General features: G+C 46.1%; 1 protein-coding gene across 1 annotated transcript in view; it reads left to right on the forward strand.

Moving 5' to 3' along the window:
- The window catches only part of nek10 (NIMA-related kinase 10), a 17984-nt gene extending 4142 nt beyond the window's left edge, over positions 1–13842 (forward strand). Inside the window, exons 11-35 of the mRNA XM_060064323.1 lie at positions 138–224; positions 901–1125; positions 2053–2192; positions 2698–2759; positions 2951–3022; positions 3119–3183; positions 3717–3819; positions 4213–4341; positions 4810–4947; positions 5430–5475; positions 5744–5865; positions 6265–6367; positions 6468–6543; positions 6930–7059; positions 7377–7447; positions 7962–8172; positions 8559–8658; positions 9381–9449; positions 9678–9720; positions 9810–9847; positions 9982–10082; positions 10567–10680; positions 11201–11306; positions 12448–12500; positions 13550–13842. Of these exons, the coding sequence (XP_059920306.1) occupies positions 138–224; positions 901–1125; positions 2053–2192; positions 2698–2759; positions 2951–3022; positions 3119–3183; positions 3717–3819; positions 4213–4341; positions 4810–4947; positions 5430–5475; positions 5744–5865; positions 6265–6367; positions 6468–6543; positions 6930–7059; positions 7377–7447; positions 7962–8172; positions 8559–8658; positions 9381–9449; positions 9678–9720; positions 9810–9847; positions 9982–10082; positions 10567–10680; positions 11201–11306; positions 12448–12500; positions 13550–13642 (2497 nt within the window). The 3' untranslated portion in view covers positions 13643–13842. The remainder of the gene's footprint in view (positions 1–137; positions 225–900; positions 1126–2052; positions 2193–2697; positions 2760–2950; positions 3023–3118; positions 3184–3716; positions 3820–4212; positions 4342–4809; positions 4948–5429; positions 5476–5743; positions 5866–6264; positions 6368–6467; positions 6544–6929; positions 7060–7376; positions 7448–7961; positions 8173–8558; positions 8659–9380; positions 9450–9677; positions 9721–9809; positions 9848–9981; positions 10083–10566; positions 10681–11200; positions 11307–12447; positions 12501–13549) is intronic.
- The last annotated feature ends 5665 nt before the right edge of the window (positions 13843–19507 follow it).

Raw genomic sequence — 19507 nt, forward strand, 5'->3', positions numbered from 1 at the left:
CCCGAGGCCTTGCCCCCTCAGCCCTGAAGAACCACCCCCTCTGCCCTGAGGCCCCACCACCTCAGGCCTGAGGCCCAACCCCACAGCCCTGAGGCCCCACCCCCCTTACCCCCTACTCCTCCTCCTCCTCCTCGCAGCCCAGAGGGCAGGGAGAAGATCGGGGAGTGGCCCCTGGTGGAAGACCTGCTGGTGATCCTGCAGGAGTACGACTCCTTATCCAAGAGGTAAGGAGGTTGAATCACTTTAGAAAGGATTATGTATAATGGCCAATGTTCTTATAAGGCGTACCGCTGTTTAAAGGGACCGTATTATACCCACAGAGTGTCATTTTAACCATTACACACCGTTTCCTGTACCTTAATGACATCACAAGTGGGCGTGTCCAGCTAGATGTATGATGGATAGATAAGCAGCATTTGCTACAATCCACAGGGTAGACTGGTAGACTGATCTATCCATCAGACATCTAGGTAGACATGTCCACTTGTGATGGCACTAAGGTACAGGAAAAGGCAGCATTTCAAACAACTTGTAATGGCTAATCACACTCACACCTTGGGGTATAATATCACCACAAAGTACAAAGTACAAAATAAAATATAGTAGCAATGTTATTAGCTACATGTTGCTACTTGTTGTTAGCTTCTACAGTATTGACCGTCTCAAATGTAGGCTCAAGAATATATGTGTGGGAGTGTGTGTGGAGGATGGCTGGTTTAGGCAACCTCTCCTGGCTTGTAATATTTTACGATGTTGGGATGCGACTTCTTTAGAACGAGAAAACCAAGAGCCTACATCTAGGTGGATACAGATCTAAAAATATGAACCCGACACTACCCTGTCTGAACAAAACACCGTAAACCCCCCGATGACTCCCGAACCCCCCCCCCCCCCCTCCAGGATGGCGGCGGAGCTGCTGCGCCTGCTGGCCCCGGTGCCGGGGGTCCGGCAGCAGTTGTGGGACCTGGAGGGTCTGCCGGTGTTGCTGGGTCTGCTGCACGGCCGCCACCTGCGGCTGCTGTGGAGCTCGGCCTGGGTGCTGGTGCAGCTCTGCCAGGACCCGGACGCCCGCGCAGAGGTCCGCAGCTGGGGGGGCCTGCAGCAGCTGCTCCGGCTCCTCAACAGGCCGGTGGACCGCCCGCGGGGAGGGGTGGATCGTCTTCTGGGGGGCTGGATGGATGTTGGGTTCGGTTTGACCGTTGCTGTGGCTGGCTGTTTGTCTGGAGCTCCGGTTGGATGCTGGGTTCTGTTTGACTCTTAGTGGCTGGCTGTTTGTCTGGGTGTGTGACTGTTTGTCTTGCTCTTTGTCTGGGTGTCTTGGTGGATGCGGGGTTCTGTTGGACTCTTAGTGGCTGGCTGTTTGGTTGGGTGTCTGGATGAATGTTTTGTTCTGTTTGACTGTTGTTGTGGCTGGCTGTTTTGCTGGCGGTTTGTCTGGGGGTTTGGGCAGACATTGGGTTCTGTTTGACTGTTGGTGTGGCTGGCTGATTAGCTGGGTGTTTGGCTGTTTGTCTGGGTGGATGTGGGCTCTGTTTGACTGTTGTTGTGGCTGGCTGTTTTGCTGGCGGTTTTTCTGGGGGTCTGGGCAGACATTGGGTTCTGTTTGACAGTTGGCGGTTGTGCTGGCTGTTTAGCAGGGTCTCTGGACGGATGTTGTGCTCTGGTTGACTGTTGGTGGTTGGCTGTTTGGCTGGCTGTTTAGCACGATCTCCGGATGGATGCTGTGTTCTGTTTGACTGGCTGTTAGTGGCTGGGCGTTTGTCCAGATGGATGTTGTGTTCTGTTTGACTGTTGTTGTGGCTGGCTGTTTTGCTGGCTGTTTGTCTGTGGGTCTGGGCAGACATTGGGTTCTGTGTGACTGTTAGTGGCTGGCTGTTTGTCTGGGTGTGTGACTGTTTGTCTGGCTCTTTTGTCTGGGTGTCTTGATGGATCTTGTGTTCTGTTTGACTGTTGTTGTGGCTGGCTGTTCTGCTGGCTGTTTGTCCGGGGGGTCTGGGCAGACATCGGGCTCTGTTTGACTGTTGGCGTGTGATGACTCATGGCGTGTTGCAGCGAGGGGACGTTCGTGTCGGACCGCTCCTCCGTCGAGGCCCTCTCCAGCGCCAACGCCGCGGGCCGCCTCCAGGGACCGCCCTGCTCAGAGGAGCTCCCCCCCGCGGAGCAGAAGGCCAGCACCCTGGCCCTGCAGGCTGGTGAGGCCAGCGCCATGCAGAATATGAGCTAAAACTGCAGTATATCGGCATGTGGCTCAGGAGGTAGAGCGGGTTGGCTGGTAACCGGAAGGTTGCTAGTTCGATCCCCGGCTCCACCTAGCTGAGACTTGAGGTGTCCCTGAGCGAGGCACCTCACCCTGACTGATCCTGACGATCTGGCTGTCGCCTCGCGTGGTTGACGGTGGTCGTCGGTGTGTGAATGTGTTCATGATTGGGCGAATGTTAGGCAATATTTTCAAGTGCTTTGAGTGGCCACTGGTTAGAAAAGTGTTCCATAAATGCAGTCCATTTATATTCTGCTGCAGCGTTTTACAACGTTAGAGAATACCAGAACTAGAAGGTTCTAATCTAAAACACGTTTTCTCCCGGTCCTGGGAAAAATGTTGATGCTATAAATCTATGTACTTTACAATTCATTACACAGGGGAAAACAATCATAGTTACAATTGTTATGAAGTATATTCATGATTCCATCATTTCCCAGCATGCTGTGCAGCTCTGACGGAGCTTGTCCTGGACGACTCCAACGCCTATCACCTGGTTCAGGTAAGATGAGCACCCCAGACTGACACCCACTGTGGACCGCTGGTGCACAGCCAGGTATGACTCGCAGGTCGGGAGGGGGGGGACTTTGGATAAAAACATCTGCCCAACGACCAAACCGTCAATCTTGTACGATATAACAGTAAAGTACTGAAGCAGTGTCAAAGACTGGACTGGAACCCGTGTGCTTGCAGGAGAACGGCATCTACGTCGTTGCTAAGCTGATTCTGCCCCAGGACCCTGCAGTAAAGGCAGCCTCTCTACAGGTAGGAGACAGGGCGTCGTGCGTGCACCTCCACAGAGGCCGATGTGAGCGTGACGCGGTGAGGGATGAACGTGCGTGTTGTCTGGTTCTGCTGCAGTGCTACGCCTTCCGGACCCTACGGTTCCTCTTCAGCGTGGAGAGGAACAGAGCTCTCTTCAGAAGGTGAGGTTGACACCAAACATACGGACACGTCAGCATTTCTTTTGTGAGTTATTTTCAGGTTTGGGAAATCAGTGGCGATACCCAGCCCTAGAAACAATGCCTTCAGGAAACACCACATCACTTTTACAATTTTTGGCCGCCAAGTTTTGGAGCTTGATGGCCCCTAGACCTTTACTTAAAATGTTAGTGTTAATCCCTGCTTTATATTCGACAGATTAAGGCCCAATCCCATTTCTACCCCTTACCCCTTCCCCTTACCCCTCCCCCTTGTTTTTAAGGGGCAAGGGGCCTAAGGCCCAATCCCATTTCTACCCCTTCCCCCTTCCCCTTCCCCTTACCCCTTCAAAACAAGGGGGAGGGGCAAGGGGAAGGGGTAAGGGGTAGAAATGGGATTGGGCCTAAGTCTGCGAGCCGTATTCAAAGATGTGCCATTTTAATATGTACCGCAGGAGAGCGGAACAAACTCTTATCACTGCAAACGTTTGTTTTGGAGCGACTCTCCTCTGAGGAATCCCCATTGGTTTCCGTTGCAGGCTTTTTCCCACAGAGCTCTTTGAGATGTTTATTGATGTTGGACATTACATCCGAGACCTGACAGCATACGAAGCTCTGCAGGCCGCAGTCTCCCTCTACACTGTGAGCAGAACCCATATGCTATTATTCATTCCATTATTTTGTCTATTTGGCCCTGTTGAAGTCTGATCAATATCATACTCTATTTACTTTATTTAGTTAAATTATACAATTTTTCAGTCTGTTAAAGTCTGCTTCACTTACATTCTGTTATATTCTACTTTGTGCTATTCTATTCTACTCTATTCTACTTTAGTTGTGTCATATCTATGCTGTCCTGTTTTGTGTTTTATCTCATTCAGTTATGTTCTACTATATTCTTTCTATTCTACTGTACTTCCTTCTGCTCTGCTCTATTCTATTTGGATCCATTCTACTTTCCCCCTTTTTCTAATCCAATTGTATCAAGGTCTAGTTCTGCTCAGGTGTGTACTGATTGGCTGTGACCTGTTGCAGGAGGAGGAGCTCCGGGCTTTGAGGGAGGGCATTGAATCCTCCAATCAGAATTGCCCGCCAATCAGGGTCATCAACGGTTACGCGGTGCTGGACCACCTCGGCACTGGGGCCTTCGGCAGCGTCTTCAAGGTCCTGCCGCCCCTTCATACACTCCGACCTCAGTCTCTGAGTCTCTATGGTAGCACTGATGGTCTTAGGCCCTGTTTAAACCGCAGTCCTTCACCCTGAGCCTTCAAACAGACCAGGAAAAACAGTTAACAAGGTGAACAGGTACAGGAAGGGACAGAGGGGAGTCTCCTTTCCAGGGATGGCTAGCAGAGCATGAGATGTGGCTGGGCAGCGGCACATGTCAACAAAACAATGAGTCACAGAAATTAACATTTAAAATAAGGGGAAAGTAACGAATACTTGCAAATGCATTGACATATCAATCGTGTGTGTGTGTGAGAGTGCATATGCATGTGTGTGCCTGTGCGCGTGTGTGTGTTTGTGCGTGCGTGCGTGTGTGTGTGTGGGTGTGGGTGTATATACCTGTGTGCCTGTGCATGCCTGTGCGCGAACGCGCGCGCGCGTGTGTGTGTGTGTGTCCATGGCCAGGTGCGTAAGCAGTGTGGGCAGAACCTGCTGGCTCTGAAGGAGGTGAACCTCCTCAGCCCGGCCTTCGGGAAGGACAAGCGCTCCCGGGACAGCACGGTGGAGGACATCGTCTCTGAGCTCACCATCATTAGAGAGCAGGTGCTGCTTTACATAACACACTCCGCGTCTGGAGTCTAGTGGTCGGATCGGACTCCCATCTGCATAACTCTCCACGTTAGATCTGTATGCATTTAGTAGCCACCTATATGCAAAGGGACTACATGAGAACAGAAGAAAGTGAAACACTATATCGCTGTTGGTACTGTAAGGATGTTCATAGAATCAAGTGCCAAGCACTAACAATCACTGGATTAACCCTTATAAACCAAAGCTAGCGAGGATAAGATGCTTCACAATGCTAAGTGACTACTTTTAAGTGACAGGACGTACAACATACTGTAAGTGTGTACATTAAGTCTGCCTGACCCCTACCTGCTCATGAATGAATAAATGAATAACGTATATTTAAACAAATTCACTGTAAATCCCTTTGAAAGTGTCGGTTCATCTACTAAACAGTAATGAATAATGTGTTGTTATTCATTTAATGAACGCACGCTCTTGGTTTTCTCGTTCTGTAGATGTCTCATCCCAACATCGTAAAATATTACAAGACGTTTCTAGAAGGTGAGGAAAGCTATTTCCATACGATAATCATGATTGTTTGCATCCCAACGCATTCATTTTAAAGGACCCTTATTTTTGCAACCAAGCATGAGGTCATTCACAAGCCATGCAAGCGGATAGGTGGCCAGCGTTCATCTATGCACTAAAGATCGCCCACCATGACCACGGAGTACACCTGGTTGCGAAAGAAGGGCCTTAGAAAACGGGCACCTGGCCAGGCACATAGCCTAGCGTCCCAGCGTGTGACCCGGAGTCTGCTGCCCTCTAGGGGGCCGGCTGTACATTGTGATGGAGCTGATAGAGGGCGTGACGCTGGCCGACCTCTTCAGTGCTCTGAAGGAGAAGCAGCAGAAGCTCACCGAGCAGAGGGTCTGGAACATCTTCGTCCAGGTATCGGTCCGCCTACATCCCCCCTTTGGGTTTCACACCTCGGCAGCAAACTGCAGTGGCGAAGGTGATGGATGGGACCCACTTTAGTTTAACAAATAGGACGTCTTGAACATGAAGTGTGCTTTATTTTAATGAGATGTGTGGAGGTTAGGGTGTTTGACTCACAACCAAATGGTTCTGGGTTCGATCCCCAACGTCCGCAGCCTACCTCAGGTATCCTTGCGCAGCTTTCCCTTAACCTCTGCTTGCTCCATAATGACGTGTGTCTGTGTTCAATAAAGTTGTTGTGAATGAAAGCCTCTGCTAAACTACTAGACTGTACATGTGAGCAGAGGGTCTGGAACATCAGTGAGAGTGAAAGGCTGTCTGCTGGTTTCTGTACCCTGCTTCCACTTCCAGATGTGCTTTGCGCTGAGGTACCTGCACAAGGAGAAGAGGATCGTCCACCGCGACCTCACGCCCAACAACATCATGATGGGGGACCGGGACAAGGTTACGATCAGTGAGGAGCCCAGCACAGTCACCACGCTGCCCGCTCTGAACACCACACACACACTTCCTCCACTCCCACCTGTGTAACTCGTGTTTCCCGCCGGTTTAAGCGGACTTTGGGCTGGCTAAACAGAAACAGGAGAGCAGCAAGCTGACATCAGTGGTGGGCACCATTCTTTACTCCTGGTGAGTCCTTACATGGTAGGGGAAAAGCAACTGTGTGTGTGAGAGTGTGTGTGTGTGTGTGTGTGTGTGTGTGTGTGTGTGTGTGTGTGTGTGTGTGTGTGTGTGTGTGTGTGTGTGTGTGTGTGTGTGTTTGTGGATGAATTCTGAGGTCGTTAACATTCAAATAGACGAGTGGGAACATCTGGCCATTGAATGATTGAATGACATTTCATGTCTTTGTGTGTTTTGAGTGTGTGTGTGTGTGTGTATGTATATGTGTGTGTGTGTGTGTGTGTGTGTGTGTGTGTGTGTGTGTGTGTGTGTGTGTGTGTGTGTGTGTGTGTGTTAATTTTTGTGTATGTGTGTGTGTATGTGTATGTGTCTGTGTGTGTCTGTGTGTGTGTTAGTCCAGAGATCGTGAAGTGCGAGCCTTACGGGGAGAAGGCCGACATCTGGGCCCTGGGGTGCATCCTGTACCAGATGACCACCCTGCGGACCCCCTTCTACAGCACCAACATGCTGTCTCTGGCCACCAAGGCAACCATCACACACACACTCTCACACACACACACACAGTCAGACACACACAGTCACACAAACACAGTCACGCATCCTTTTAATTAATACAATTTGGCCCTTATTAATTATTAAACACAATTATTGCGCACACAAGCACACACACACACATGCACACACACACAAACACATTAAAACACACATACACACACACTTACATACACATAAACAGCAATCACACACACTCGCGAACACACACAGAAACTATACATCACACGGCATTTCAAAACAGCCCACAATGCTGTTTTGAAGTGCCGTGGGATTGGTCGTGTGTTCAGATCGTGGAGGCAGTGTACCAGCCGGTGGAGGACCCACTGTTCTCAGAGAGAGTCACCGGCATGATCAAGTGGTGAGAGACCAACGCCTGCTTTCACAGCACACACCCAGCGTCCTGCGGTCTCCTCCAACCCACCTGCTCAGCCCCCCTTCCGGGTGGGCGGCATGCGGCCCAGGACGCTGGGCGGGTCGGCTGGAAGGTTGCTAGTTCAAGCGTCGAGGTGTCCCTGAGCAAGACCCTACCAAGCTGGCTGTTGCCTTGCATGGTTGACAGCGCCGTCGTTGTGTGAATGTTGAAGGCGATATTGTAAAGTGCTTTGAGTTGCCACTGGTAAGAAAAGCTCTATATAAAGGCAGTCCATTTACCATCCACCATTTTGGTTCACGTTGAACCCTTCATTCCCAAACGTGTCCATCGTTGACAAGGGGGAGTCGATGCCAGTCGATGTCGCTAGACTTACTGAATGCTTTTAACAGCTGAGCCACATCCCACCTAGTGGTAAAGCAGGGGCCCTCAGAGGCCCCTGACGTTCTACAGACCCAGACCCACGCCCTGCTCCCCCTCTCCTCGGCCCCCGTGGCCCAAGGTGTCTGAGCCCCGACCCCGAGCGGCGGCCCGATGTGGTGGAGGTTAGCGCCAGCATCTCGGACATCATGATGAGCCTGATGGACAGCTTCTACGCCTCCCATCATGCACTGCAGCGCCGGGCGGACCGGGACAGGAAGCGCGCGCAGAAGTACTTCCTGGAGCGGCACGAGGGGCAGATGGGCGGCCTGATCTCAAGCCCTCCGCAGGTAGTGAGTCACTTTTCACTGGTTAGTCGCTGCGTAGACGCTTTTGTCCAGAACCATACGCTCTGATACAAAGTCTGCTCAGATGCATCATTATTATTATTCATGATTCATTATGAAACAGGTAGGGTTGTTTAAGGATGCCCACAGCCGGTTGGGAACATTGGGCATCAAACCCAGTATTTTTTTCTTGTTACTTTCTGAGGTAGTATCTCACATAATCTAATCCCAGCTGGATCCCAATGAAACCAGATGTGAAGAGAAGGGTTTGTTTCACTTTATTCATCCTAGTTGGGTGCATGTCTCAGCGGCAGATCTGCATGACGGCATAGTTAATAAAAAGAGATCAAACATTTGAATTAGGACATTAATGAATGAAACGGGTCTTTCAGGCTCCCCAGGGCCCAGAGGAGGCCACCATGAAGACCACAACACCGGCTCCTCCTTCTGCCGCCTGCCGCTCAGACCAACCGCAGCAGGATGGGGGTCAAGGTCATTACATCACCCGTCACAGGACCTGTTAACATGACTCATTTACATTCACATTTGCATTTAGCAGACGCTTTTGTCCAAAGCGACTTACAATAAGTACATTTGTCAGTAGAAAGAGGTCAGGCCAGGTCGGGTTTAGCTCAGGAGCTAGAGCAGTTTTCTTGTAACCGAAAGGTTGCTAGTTCGATCCCCAGCTCCTCCTAGAGTGTTGATGTGTCCCTGAGCAAGACACTTAACCCTAACTGCTCCTGATGAGCTGGCTGTCGCCTTGCATGGTTGACTCTGCCGTCGGTGTGTCAATGTGTGTATTAACCGATGTAAGTCGCTTTGGATAAAAGCGTCTGCTAAATGCCCTACTTGTAATTGAAAGAGAAACAACAATATTGCTGTTGGTACAGTAAAGATATTTATAAAAACAAGTGCTAAGCATTATCAGTTGTTAGCCATTACCCATGTACAACAAAGATAGCTAGTATAAGATGCTACTCAATGCTAGCACTATTTTTAAGTCCAAGGAATAACAACAAACAATAGGTGCGTAAGGGGGGGGGGGGTCTGGGGAAAGGAGGGAGGCTATTCAGAGTCTAGGAGAACTCTGACATATCACATGACCCAAAGCACATCCACCAACTCGCTAACTGCGACATGCTGACGAGGTCAATGTGTTCTGTGATGTATTTTGTGTGCTTAGTGATTGTTCTCCTGTGTGTTATTTCCATCAGCGGATGCCTCAGATGATGTTGTTGATGTTGGCAGGAAAAGCAGCAATGGCTTCTCAAGGAAACCTGAATGTGAGTTGATTTAGTCGTTTGATCACACAGAGTCGGCATGTCTTAGTGGAAACTGGGTCAGAGAACTGGGGTCAGAGAGCAGGACTATTCCAAGGCATATCTTAAGATATGATCCTGTTTCTCCAGAACCAGGATTCACTTGGTTTTGTCCGGGTGCTGAAGCCTGAACGCTATAGCCCATTGTCTGTTTGTTTGTTTGTTTGTTTGTTTGTTTGTTTGTATGTAAAGGGTCTGGCCGAAACACGGTCCCACCAGACACCCCTCTATCTGGGTAAGCAGGACAGACTGACTAAGCATGACAGACCGAGAAAAATGAGACAGACAGAATTGAATTGTTGTTCTTTTGTTTTTCATGATAAGGGACAACTGCGCTGTTCCAAAGACTAAGCCACGACCAGGTAACTCACCATTGCACCACACAGCGTTTTCAACCCTTTCAATAACTCAGAGACGCTGCCTTCTGCTCAGCCACTTTGTTGAGGACATGAACCGCATCTCGCTCGCCCCCCTCCCTCGCTGCTCGTTCCCTCAGCCTCCGCAGGGATCTCCATCTCCCAGCGGAGGCTCCGAGAGCTGGACGACCCCATCCAGAAGTTCCTGGTCCTGCTGCACAAAATCATCTACATCACCCAGGTAATGCCTACATTACCCAGCATGCATCACCCAGGTAATGCCTACATTACCCAGCATGCATCACCCAGGTAATGCCTACATTACACCGCTTGTAACACCCAGGTAATGACTACATTACCCAGCATGCATAACCCAGGTAATGACTACATTACCCAGCATGCACCACTCTGGTAATGACTACATTACCCAACATGCACCACTCTGGTAATGACTACATTACCCAACATGCATCAACCAGGTAATGACTACATTACCCAGCATGCAGCACCCAGCTAATGACTCAATTACCCAGCATGCACCACCCAGGTAATCTCTACATCACCCAGCATTCACCACCCAGGTACTACCTACATTACCAAGCATGCACCACACGTGTGTGTGTGTGTGTGTGTGTGTGTGTGTGTGTGTGTGTGTGTGTGTGTGTGTGTGTGTGTATGTGTGTGTGTGTGTGTGTGTGTGTGTGTGTGGCCTCTTCCCTCCCCAGCTCCCTCCAGCCTCTCACAGCAGGGGCCGCGGGAGGCGGCTGGTGGAGAGGTTCAAGAAGTCCCTGTTCCACCAGGGGAGCAGCGCCCTCGGCCTGAAGGTCACGCTCAGCAAGGTCAGGGGTCAGCGGGTCACTCATCATAACAAACCAAATCACCTACCACATGTGATCCAGCCCTGATGAACGAAACAGGATATCACCATTCCTTCACCTGATATTGACTGTATTATAGCTAGAGCAGCTTCCTCAAAAGTCTCAAGACCCATTGGTTCAGAGCTCACCTAGACTGCAAAGTCTAGGTGAGCTGCACCCCCCCCCCCCCCCCCCACCACCACCACAACCAGTTTGTGTATCATCTAATCCTAGCTTTCTTTGATAGCTATCATTCGGGGAATTGGTTAACCCTAGCGATTGTTAGTGCTTGCCATTTGGTTCTGTGAACATCTTTACTGTACCGACAGCGATATATTGTTGTTTCTCTTCCTTCTGAAAAACCTACATATTGTAAGTGGCTTTGGATAAAAGCTTCTGCTAAATGCAGACACCCGAAATGTAATGTTAATATGACAACGGTGATGATGGATCAGGTGGAGGTACACCTGGCTCTGACCCTGGCTCTGTTCTGAACCCTCAGGTGCTCCTGGGCTCCTCTGAGCCGGTGGAACTGGGCTCAGCCAGCTCCGACTGGTGGCAGCAGAGTCTCTCCGTAAAGGCCCCACTGAACGCTCCTCATAAGCCAGGTACCACCGTGTCTCTGTGAACACAGAGCCTGGTTCTCTGTCGAGAACACCGTCTGTAGGAGGGCTTCACATGATGCCATCTTGTACTTTTTTTCACCATTATTATTTAAAATCCCTCGTTTTAGTCCACACCGCTTTTCTAGAAGAATGACTGGTTGCCTGGGAGCTTGGAAGTACTTGGAATAAGTAGATATGGATTTAGATTTAGGGCATTAAGACACTTTTATGAAAGCAAAGCAACTTGCAGTAAGTACATTTATCAGAAGAAAGAGAAACAACAATATATCGCTGTTGGTACAGTAAGGATGTTCATAGAACCAAGTGCCAAGCACTAACAATCGCTAGGTTAATCCATTCCCTGTATACAACAACGATAGCTAGGATAGGATGCTACACAATGCTAAGTACTATTTTTATGTGAAAGTACCAAGATGGCGGCTTGGAGGGTGCTTTTGGAACTTCAGGTCATGTGATTTAAACCCCCTGTGGTCTTCAGAAAGCTCCCATTGGCTGATGCTCAAATCATCTCCGGTTGTTCTTTGGTTACATTAAGATAGGATAAGATTGTTCTTTATTAATCCGAGATGGGGAAAAGGGGGCCACAGCAGAAGATACAGGACAGAAGTACTTATGGAGAGTAAGGAACTTTTAACGCAATCAAAAGAGTCAAGGGATGATATTGTGCCACCAGGTGTGAGTGTGATTAACCATTACGAGACGTTTGAAACTGCCTTTTCCTGCGTTTTAGTGACATCGCAAGTGATAGGTGGACACGCCCACTTGTGATGTCATTAAGGCACAGGGAAGGGCAGATTTTGGCTTATCTCACTCACACCTGGTGGCGTAATATCACTCATTTAAAAAAGTACAAAATGAAAATATATATGTATACAATACGAGAAGTAGCAATGTTATTGTAAATGCAAGATAAAAACATGCAAACATTGCAGCTGCATGATTGTTCAGTATTGACCAAATGATCGGGCTGGGTGAGGCTGCACACCTGTTGCACATTGAGCAGTCAGTGTTAAACCAGCCATCACCCCGCGCACACTCCTGCCTGGCGACATGGCGCGCCAGCACAGCACACGCCCACGATACGTTGCATCATTTAAAGTGTACATTCTCTCTGTGCTCTCAGAGACGATGGACGAAGGTTCCTTCAGGGACGGTGTGTCTTACGAACAAATGCAGGTCTGTTTTTACACATTGCTGGGCTCCCCGTTTCCTTCCAAAGCGTCCCACAACGTTGAGAGTGCATACATGTCATTGATTTCTAGATTTCTGTATTTATGAGTTATTTGTTTTTTTTATTTCTTGATAGATTGAACAGTGCAAACAGACAGGAAAGTAGTCTGATACAGAGAAGGGATAATGACATAATGTGGGCATAGAACCCATGGGTTCAAGGCCATTCTTGTTGGCATGCCAAATAAATACAATTTGGCTTAGTACTACGTGCGCAAAAACAATTTTGCCGTACCCATTTGAATGATCATTTTAATACACATTTGCCTAACACGTTTGGTTACATATCGGAGGCTTTATAAATGGCCTTTTGTCTAGACAAAATTAGGTTACCAGTAAGACTCGCTGGATTTCCGAGAGATCAGTCTTGGATTTGCTCCATTGCTTTCACATTTCCATTTGATCATTTAGCTGAAGCGTTCATGCAAAGCGTCCTTCGAGTTTGGCTGAGATAGATGCATTCATACAACGAGTCTCTACACACGAGTCTCTACACACTGATGCAGAGTGCACCAATGTTTTTGTTTGGTTTAATAACCACTGTTGATTGGTCTGAATCGTTCTTTCTGGTTCATGTGGATTTGTTTACGGTTTGAACCGGGGATACGTTATTGTGTTTTTTTTATTAAGCATAAATCATTCCTTAATAGGTCCATGTCATAAACAAAGTACAAAACTCTCGTAAGAGAAGAAAACATACTTCAATCAGGTGCAATACAAATGTAATTCTGGCTGAAAAGAAACGTCACAAAGAAAAAGAAAAAACTGGGGTTATACATAAAAAATCACGAGTCGAAAGCAAAAGGCTATAGAAAAAACAACATTTAGGAGCAGCATTCAGTGGAAGTAGTTCATAACAACAACAATTGCCTTGATCTTCATTCATTTTTCTTGCAATATGACTTGACTTGACTTTTTTCAGTGAGGAGTAAAACAACTTAAGAATCGGTGATGAGTGAATGACTTCCGGGATGGTTGGTTCTCGTACGTTTCAGGCGGTCATCGAGGAGGTGTTGGAGGAGAGCCGATACTACGAAGGCTCAGGAGCCAGGGGGACGCGTGTGGGTAGTATGGTTCAAGGTCATTAACACATGTTCACTAACCCTCCCAATAAGTTCAAAACCGCCTCCGTTTAAAAACGAACAAGCTCAATTTATAATTATTATTTGAATAATTACTATTATTAGTATTTTCATATGAAACGCAATCTATATTTTTTTGGGGGGGAATGTAATTATTACTACTTTCATTAAAAAAATACAATAAATTCGTTATTGTTTGTTCTTTATTTGTTTGTCCATGCATTGTGTGTAATGTACTGGGACTAAATGTCTTCTTTATGAATTGGGTGTGACTGTACAGATATATGATGTATGAAGACTATGTCATCACATTGTTTTTGTTTGTGTAAAATATGTACAGATATATATTTAATACAATGTAAATGTTTGACTAATATATTGGAAGGCTCATTAAATATACAATATAATATTATCAAAGTAACGATATAGGCCTAATTTTATTATGTAATTTGAAACATTTAGTGTCATTTGGATTTCTGTACCTTTTGATAACTGCAGTTCATCACTTTGACAATAAATATAAATAGCAGATTGATTTCTAAAAAAAAAATATGCCGTTCTAACAACCCTTTTTTGTGAACAAACAAACCCAACTATAAAGACTTTCGTTGTTGCATAATTTGTCCAAATGTTGTAATTGCACATTAAAGTTAAGTAACTTTCTAAATAAATGTTCTATTTTTGCATTTTTTGAATGGTCTATAATAGTAATTGTATCAATACGGTTATAGTCGACTACTTGGGTTACATGTTAGGCATTTCTAAATCGAATCACTTTATCCTCAACCTTTATGTAAATCAGTAACCCGAGAGTCCTCCCTTCTGTGTTTGCAAGTAGTGGGCTAGATTCTCTATCGGACTATTGATGGTTTCAGTTAGGCACTTAGCAGACTGGAGCACTGACACGTAAGTAGGCCTACCCTCCAATGTAGTTATTATTCATAGGTTCAGTTATTGATGCGTATGATACTCATGAGATAATCACTAGTTAAACTCTGAATTGTTAGTGATGGCTTGAGCACTGTTGTTGATTTTTCAAAGCAAATACCTTAACATTGTAGCGTAATGGATCTTGCATGGAACTTCTATATTATGTTTGTTAGTTTAATAAATTAACTTTCAGGTTAATCTTAGGGTTTGTGAAAAGAAAATGTGTGTGTGTGTGTGTGTGTGTGTGTGTGTGTGTGTGTGTGTGTGTGTGTGTGTGTGTGTGTGTGTGTGTGTGTGTGTGTGTGTGTGTGTGTGTGTGTGTGGTAGTTGCATGTGTATACTGAAAGTAAAGGTTTAAGCTGAACGATATGATTTGACAAATTGTGGCACACTAGCTATGACACAAATTGCAATTTGACAAAGAAGTCCACACACAGACTTACCTCTCCCACGGAGAGTTCATTTTGCGGCAAGTATTTTAATTGTAAGATGGACACAGTTCCCATACCATGTTATATTTATGCATTGAAACTCTAACAATGGTGATTAATTAAAGGATTTTTTTTCGTTGAGCAGTACAGCAAAGTAGTATGGATACCCAAGTCCTGCTGATGCACCTCCTTTCAGGTAGGCCTGCGAGTTATTATTAGTTATTAGTTACAAAGTTATTTTCTGAATGACTAACTAGGCCATCATTAAACCTGCACCGTGTCACTGTTCTACCTCAGCCATTGGAAACATCTGAACTAGAAAAGGTATCGATGATAACACGTAACGAGACGATCCAGTGAGGGGCATTTTCTCTATGAATTAATTATTATATCATTAAATTATCATTCAGGTCTACTTAACGAATGTGTGGATCCTACTTACCTTTCGGTCAGCTTTAAATGTAGTCAATTTTGTGGTTAAAGTCAGATTACGATTCGTTGCATGGGCAACGTTTGCCTTTCCACTATTATATGGTTAAGAAAAAAAAAGTTTAATAAAGTCTTCGTCTGCCACGGTTGTCTTCGTCCATATTTATATTTTCCTGTCTCATAATAACCTCTGGATAACCACCTAAGCATCCACACACTTCTTCTTTTCACACCAAGGACTATCCCTTTCTGGCGCCGGGAACCTGAACCGGTTTGTGGCGGTGGATACGCCGATGACCATGACCAACGCTTGGCAATACTGCAGGAGCAATCACGTGGACCTGGCCAGCCTCAGGGACGCCCAGGATTTGCAGCAGCTCCACGACATGAGGAGCAACTCCACGCGTTGGATCGGGCTGAACGATGACCCGGCGACCAGCATGCAGACCATCGACGTATACACCAACTCGTGGAAGTGGTCCTTTGAGTACGCGTCAGAGTATCTTAATTTTAAATTTGGCGAGCCTGATTTTAAAAACGACGAGGAGGTATGTGTCAGGATGGATTCGGACGGCGGCTGGATGGACCAAGAGTGTTCTTCTCTGAGACACTTTCTTTGTTTCAGCGGTAATAGAAGATTTCGTATCAATGTGATTTTGTTTCAATTTCTCCCTGACCTGTCGGAGAGAGTGTCTCTCTGATCATTGACTGTTGGTCAGAGAGTGTCTCTCTGTAAAATGGTCAAAGAGACCCTCTCTGACAAGAGAGTTGTCAGAGAGTAGCGAGGAGTGTCTCTCTGATCATTATCTGACCAATGTTGGTCATAGAATGGTTAGAGAGTGTATGGTCATAGAATGCTTAGAGTGTAAATCTGACCATTGGTCACTCTCTGACCGCTCTCTGACCCCTCTCTGACCATTGGTCAGAGAACGATCGGAGAGACACTCTCTGACAAGAGAGAGAGTGACGAAGAGTGTCTCTCTGACCATTCTCTGACCAATGGTCAGAGAGACAGAGAGAGTCCTGTATCAAGAGAGTCTCTCACAAGAGAGTTGTTCAGAGAATGGTCAGAGACAGTCTCTCCGACCATGGTTAGAGAGTGTATATCTGACCATTGGTCACTATCTGACCACTCTCTGACCAATGGTCCCAGAGAGACACTGACCACTCTCTGAGACACACACTTATTATTCCACGTTGTTGCTGCTGCTACCGTATTAACTGTGACAGCTGGACACTATGTTCCTCTCAGGCTCCCCATCAAAACCAGACTACCATCTGGTCTTAGAGATGAAGACGTGGGAGGACGCCAGGGACTACTGCCGGTTTTGGTTTGTCGACCTTGCAGTGATCGGGTCTCAGGAGGACAAAGATCATGCCAAGTCCAAATTCTATTTCCTGTTCACGCAACTCTCCAGCTATGCGTGGATCGGCCTTTACCGAGAGCCCTGGGCCTGGCAAGACGGCAGCCTCAGCGAGTTCAGACACTGGGCCCCAGGTCAGCCCAACAACATGGGCGGTAATGCAATGTGCGTCAAATTAGTTCCCGATGGATTTATCTGCACTGACTGCAGCAATGTGTATCCGTTCTTCTGCAGCAGAGGTGAGCAGCGGAAGAAACGTGCAATGCATCTCATTCGCTCACCATGCATTTGTTATCTTGTTTCGAACAGTGTCATACCGGGGGTGGTTCTGGTCTGAATACTAATGTTTCACCTTCTCTTGGTGGGTTGCTGCTCTCCCAGCTCTGAAACAGACCATACTAAAGATAAAAATTTCGTCTGACTTGGATCTGACAGACCCGAACGTTCAGGACAACATCCTACAACAAGTAAGACTCCACGCATCTTGTATTCAAAACAAAAATCATAATCACCTTGAGTGGAACCCTTGGTATTCAGGAGTAACAGAATCAGGTGACGCTGTTCTTTACCTATACCCTTTTACCCCCGTTGTATGGCTTCATACCTTCACTCAACATCAATATTCCAGGACCTCCACTTATATTAATGAGCATGTTTTGGTTGTCCACTGCTCATGTTTCAAAGCAATTAGCCTTTAACCCTTTTCCTTCTGATTGGCATGAGTTGTGTGTGAACATGGAACACAGATTTTAGTTAACTTTGAACTATTTGTGCAAGCTAGTCAGCAGTTTGCATTTGTTTGATTCACTTCAATTTTCAAATCGTGTCATGTGCATAGTGAACAGTTAAACTTTAAAGTTCTCTCTGGTATTGGTGTTAAAATGAAGACAGAGAAGGTTGAATGAGAACATATACTATCCCTGATCCTCTCCTTAGTTTGGCGCCACTCTGACCAATGCTGGAAAGACTGACTTCCACCTGAGCTGGAGTGTTCCACCAAAGAGGCAACCAGAGCCAGCAGCCGCAGCTGATGAAGAAGTATGCGATCCCTCTTCCTCTGCTCTGATGTCTTCAGCTCTGGAAATCAGCGTCAAGACCACCTTCAACCAGAGCCAACAGAACTGAAAACGAATAATGGAAAAGGCAGAACTTAGGTGAACAGAGTAGCACAGCTAGGATTGATCACTGTATCCCGCTTCCCTTGAATATTGGATCTCAGTTTTAGCTTGACAAATGTATTCAATCATATGATAATGGTTTGTCAGTACATTCATTTAAAATATATATAAAAAAATAGCTGTTATTTCGCTGATAACAATGCAAGTCCTAGGCTTATCCCTGTGTATAATTCAGGAGCATATATATTGATAAACGTTAGTATGAAACATATTTTTTATGTGGTTTTTTTGTATCTTTATCTATCTGTGTCTTCAATTGGGAAACCTGAGCTTATTATTGCTTCATTCAAATCCTTATAACCATGCTTAGCATAGAAAGAGTCCTGACTATAATCAACACTTCTCAAATTGTTGTTGTTGTTGTAAGCAAATCAGCTTAGTTTTTATTCAAATGTTTAGCTGCATTTCACCTTTAAGGTGAAAAAAGGTCACACAACCATGTATCCTTATTTATTATCAGAGGAAAAGTGCTGCATAATGAGCTGTAGTACCTGTTTTGCTCTGTATCAATAAAATGTAATTTGAATGTGTTTTAACATTTAATCATAGACAATGGGCGAATGTAATCATACAATTTAGCTTTTTATGTACTTTGAAAGAAAGGCAAACTTGAGAGTATTTCAACATCAACAGTTGAAAGCAGAGCAGTTAACAGAAAATAAACAACTTTAATCTACCCGTCAAAATAGCGAGAGATCTCCTCAGTTATGTCTGTCGGTTAGTGGTGTGTGTTCTTTTTTAATTCTTTTACAGGGGATAAACATCAGCTGTGACGCCACCTTTTATGTGTATCTATGTGCTTTGCATGTGTAACTTTCAAGGTTTTCCATATTTCATTTCCCTTTTGAACCCAACCAGTCTGGATGGGGTAAATAATCAAATGAGCGTTAAGTCCAATCAGAGTCAGCAAGGGGAGGGAAAAGTGTGTGGAGGCGGGGCCAGCATCAGCAGGGGCTCCTTGAACATTACTCCCCAGGAGTCTTCGGCCCTGGCTGAATACAGCCGGTTGCTGGCCTGAGACCAGGGGCCCTCTGTCCTCTCTCCTTCAGCAGAGTGAGCGCTCCACAGAGAGCCAAGCCTTCTGCCATGGGGGGGTATTTCATTCTCTATCAGTATGAAATGCTAAAGATAACTATGTTTAATATGATAAAGGTGAAGCCTTTCATCACATTCAACATAACCATGGTAATGAACAACAAGATGTCATTATGGATAGCCAAACATTATGCGTATAGTTAGGTATAATGTAACTAAAGCATCATGTCAGTGTAAATCCATGTTTCCACTGGATTGTATTGCCATTAAGACATATAGAAAGAAACATAATACATTGAAATAATATGATGACAAGAAAACAAAGATACAATGTTTATTGCCATCATGTTTGGAAAGCGCAGCACGGCCTGATTCCAGCCTGACACGAAAGACAATTAAAACGGTAGACAAGAATAATTGCAATAATCTAATTTCCATATGCCTCCAATAAATTGATAGCATCTCGTCTGCATCCCAAAAAACAATGACAAATGGTAATTTCAG

The sequence above is a fragment of the Gadus macrocephalus genome, chromosome 11 (assembly GCF_031168955.1).
Source record: "Gadus macrocephalus chromosome 11, ASM3116895v1".
In the NCBI taxonomy this organism is placed as follows: domain Eukaryota; kingdom Metazoa; phylum Chordata; class Actinopteri; order Gadiformes; family Gadidae; genus Gadus; species Gadus macrocephalus.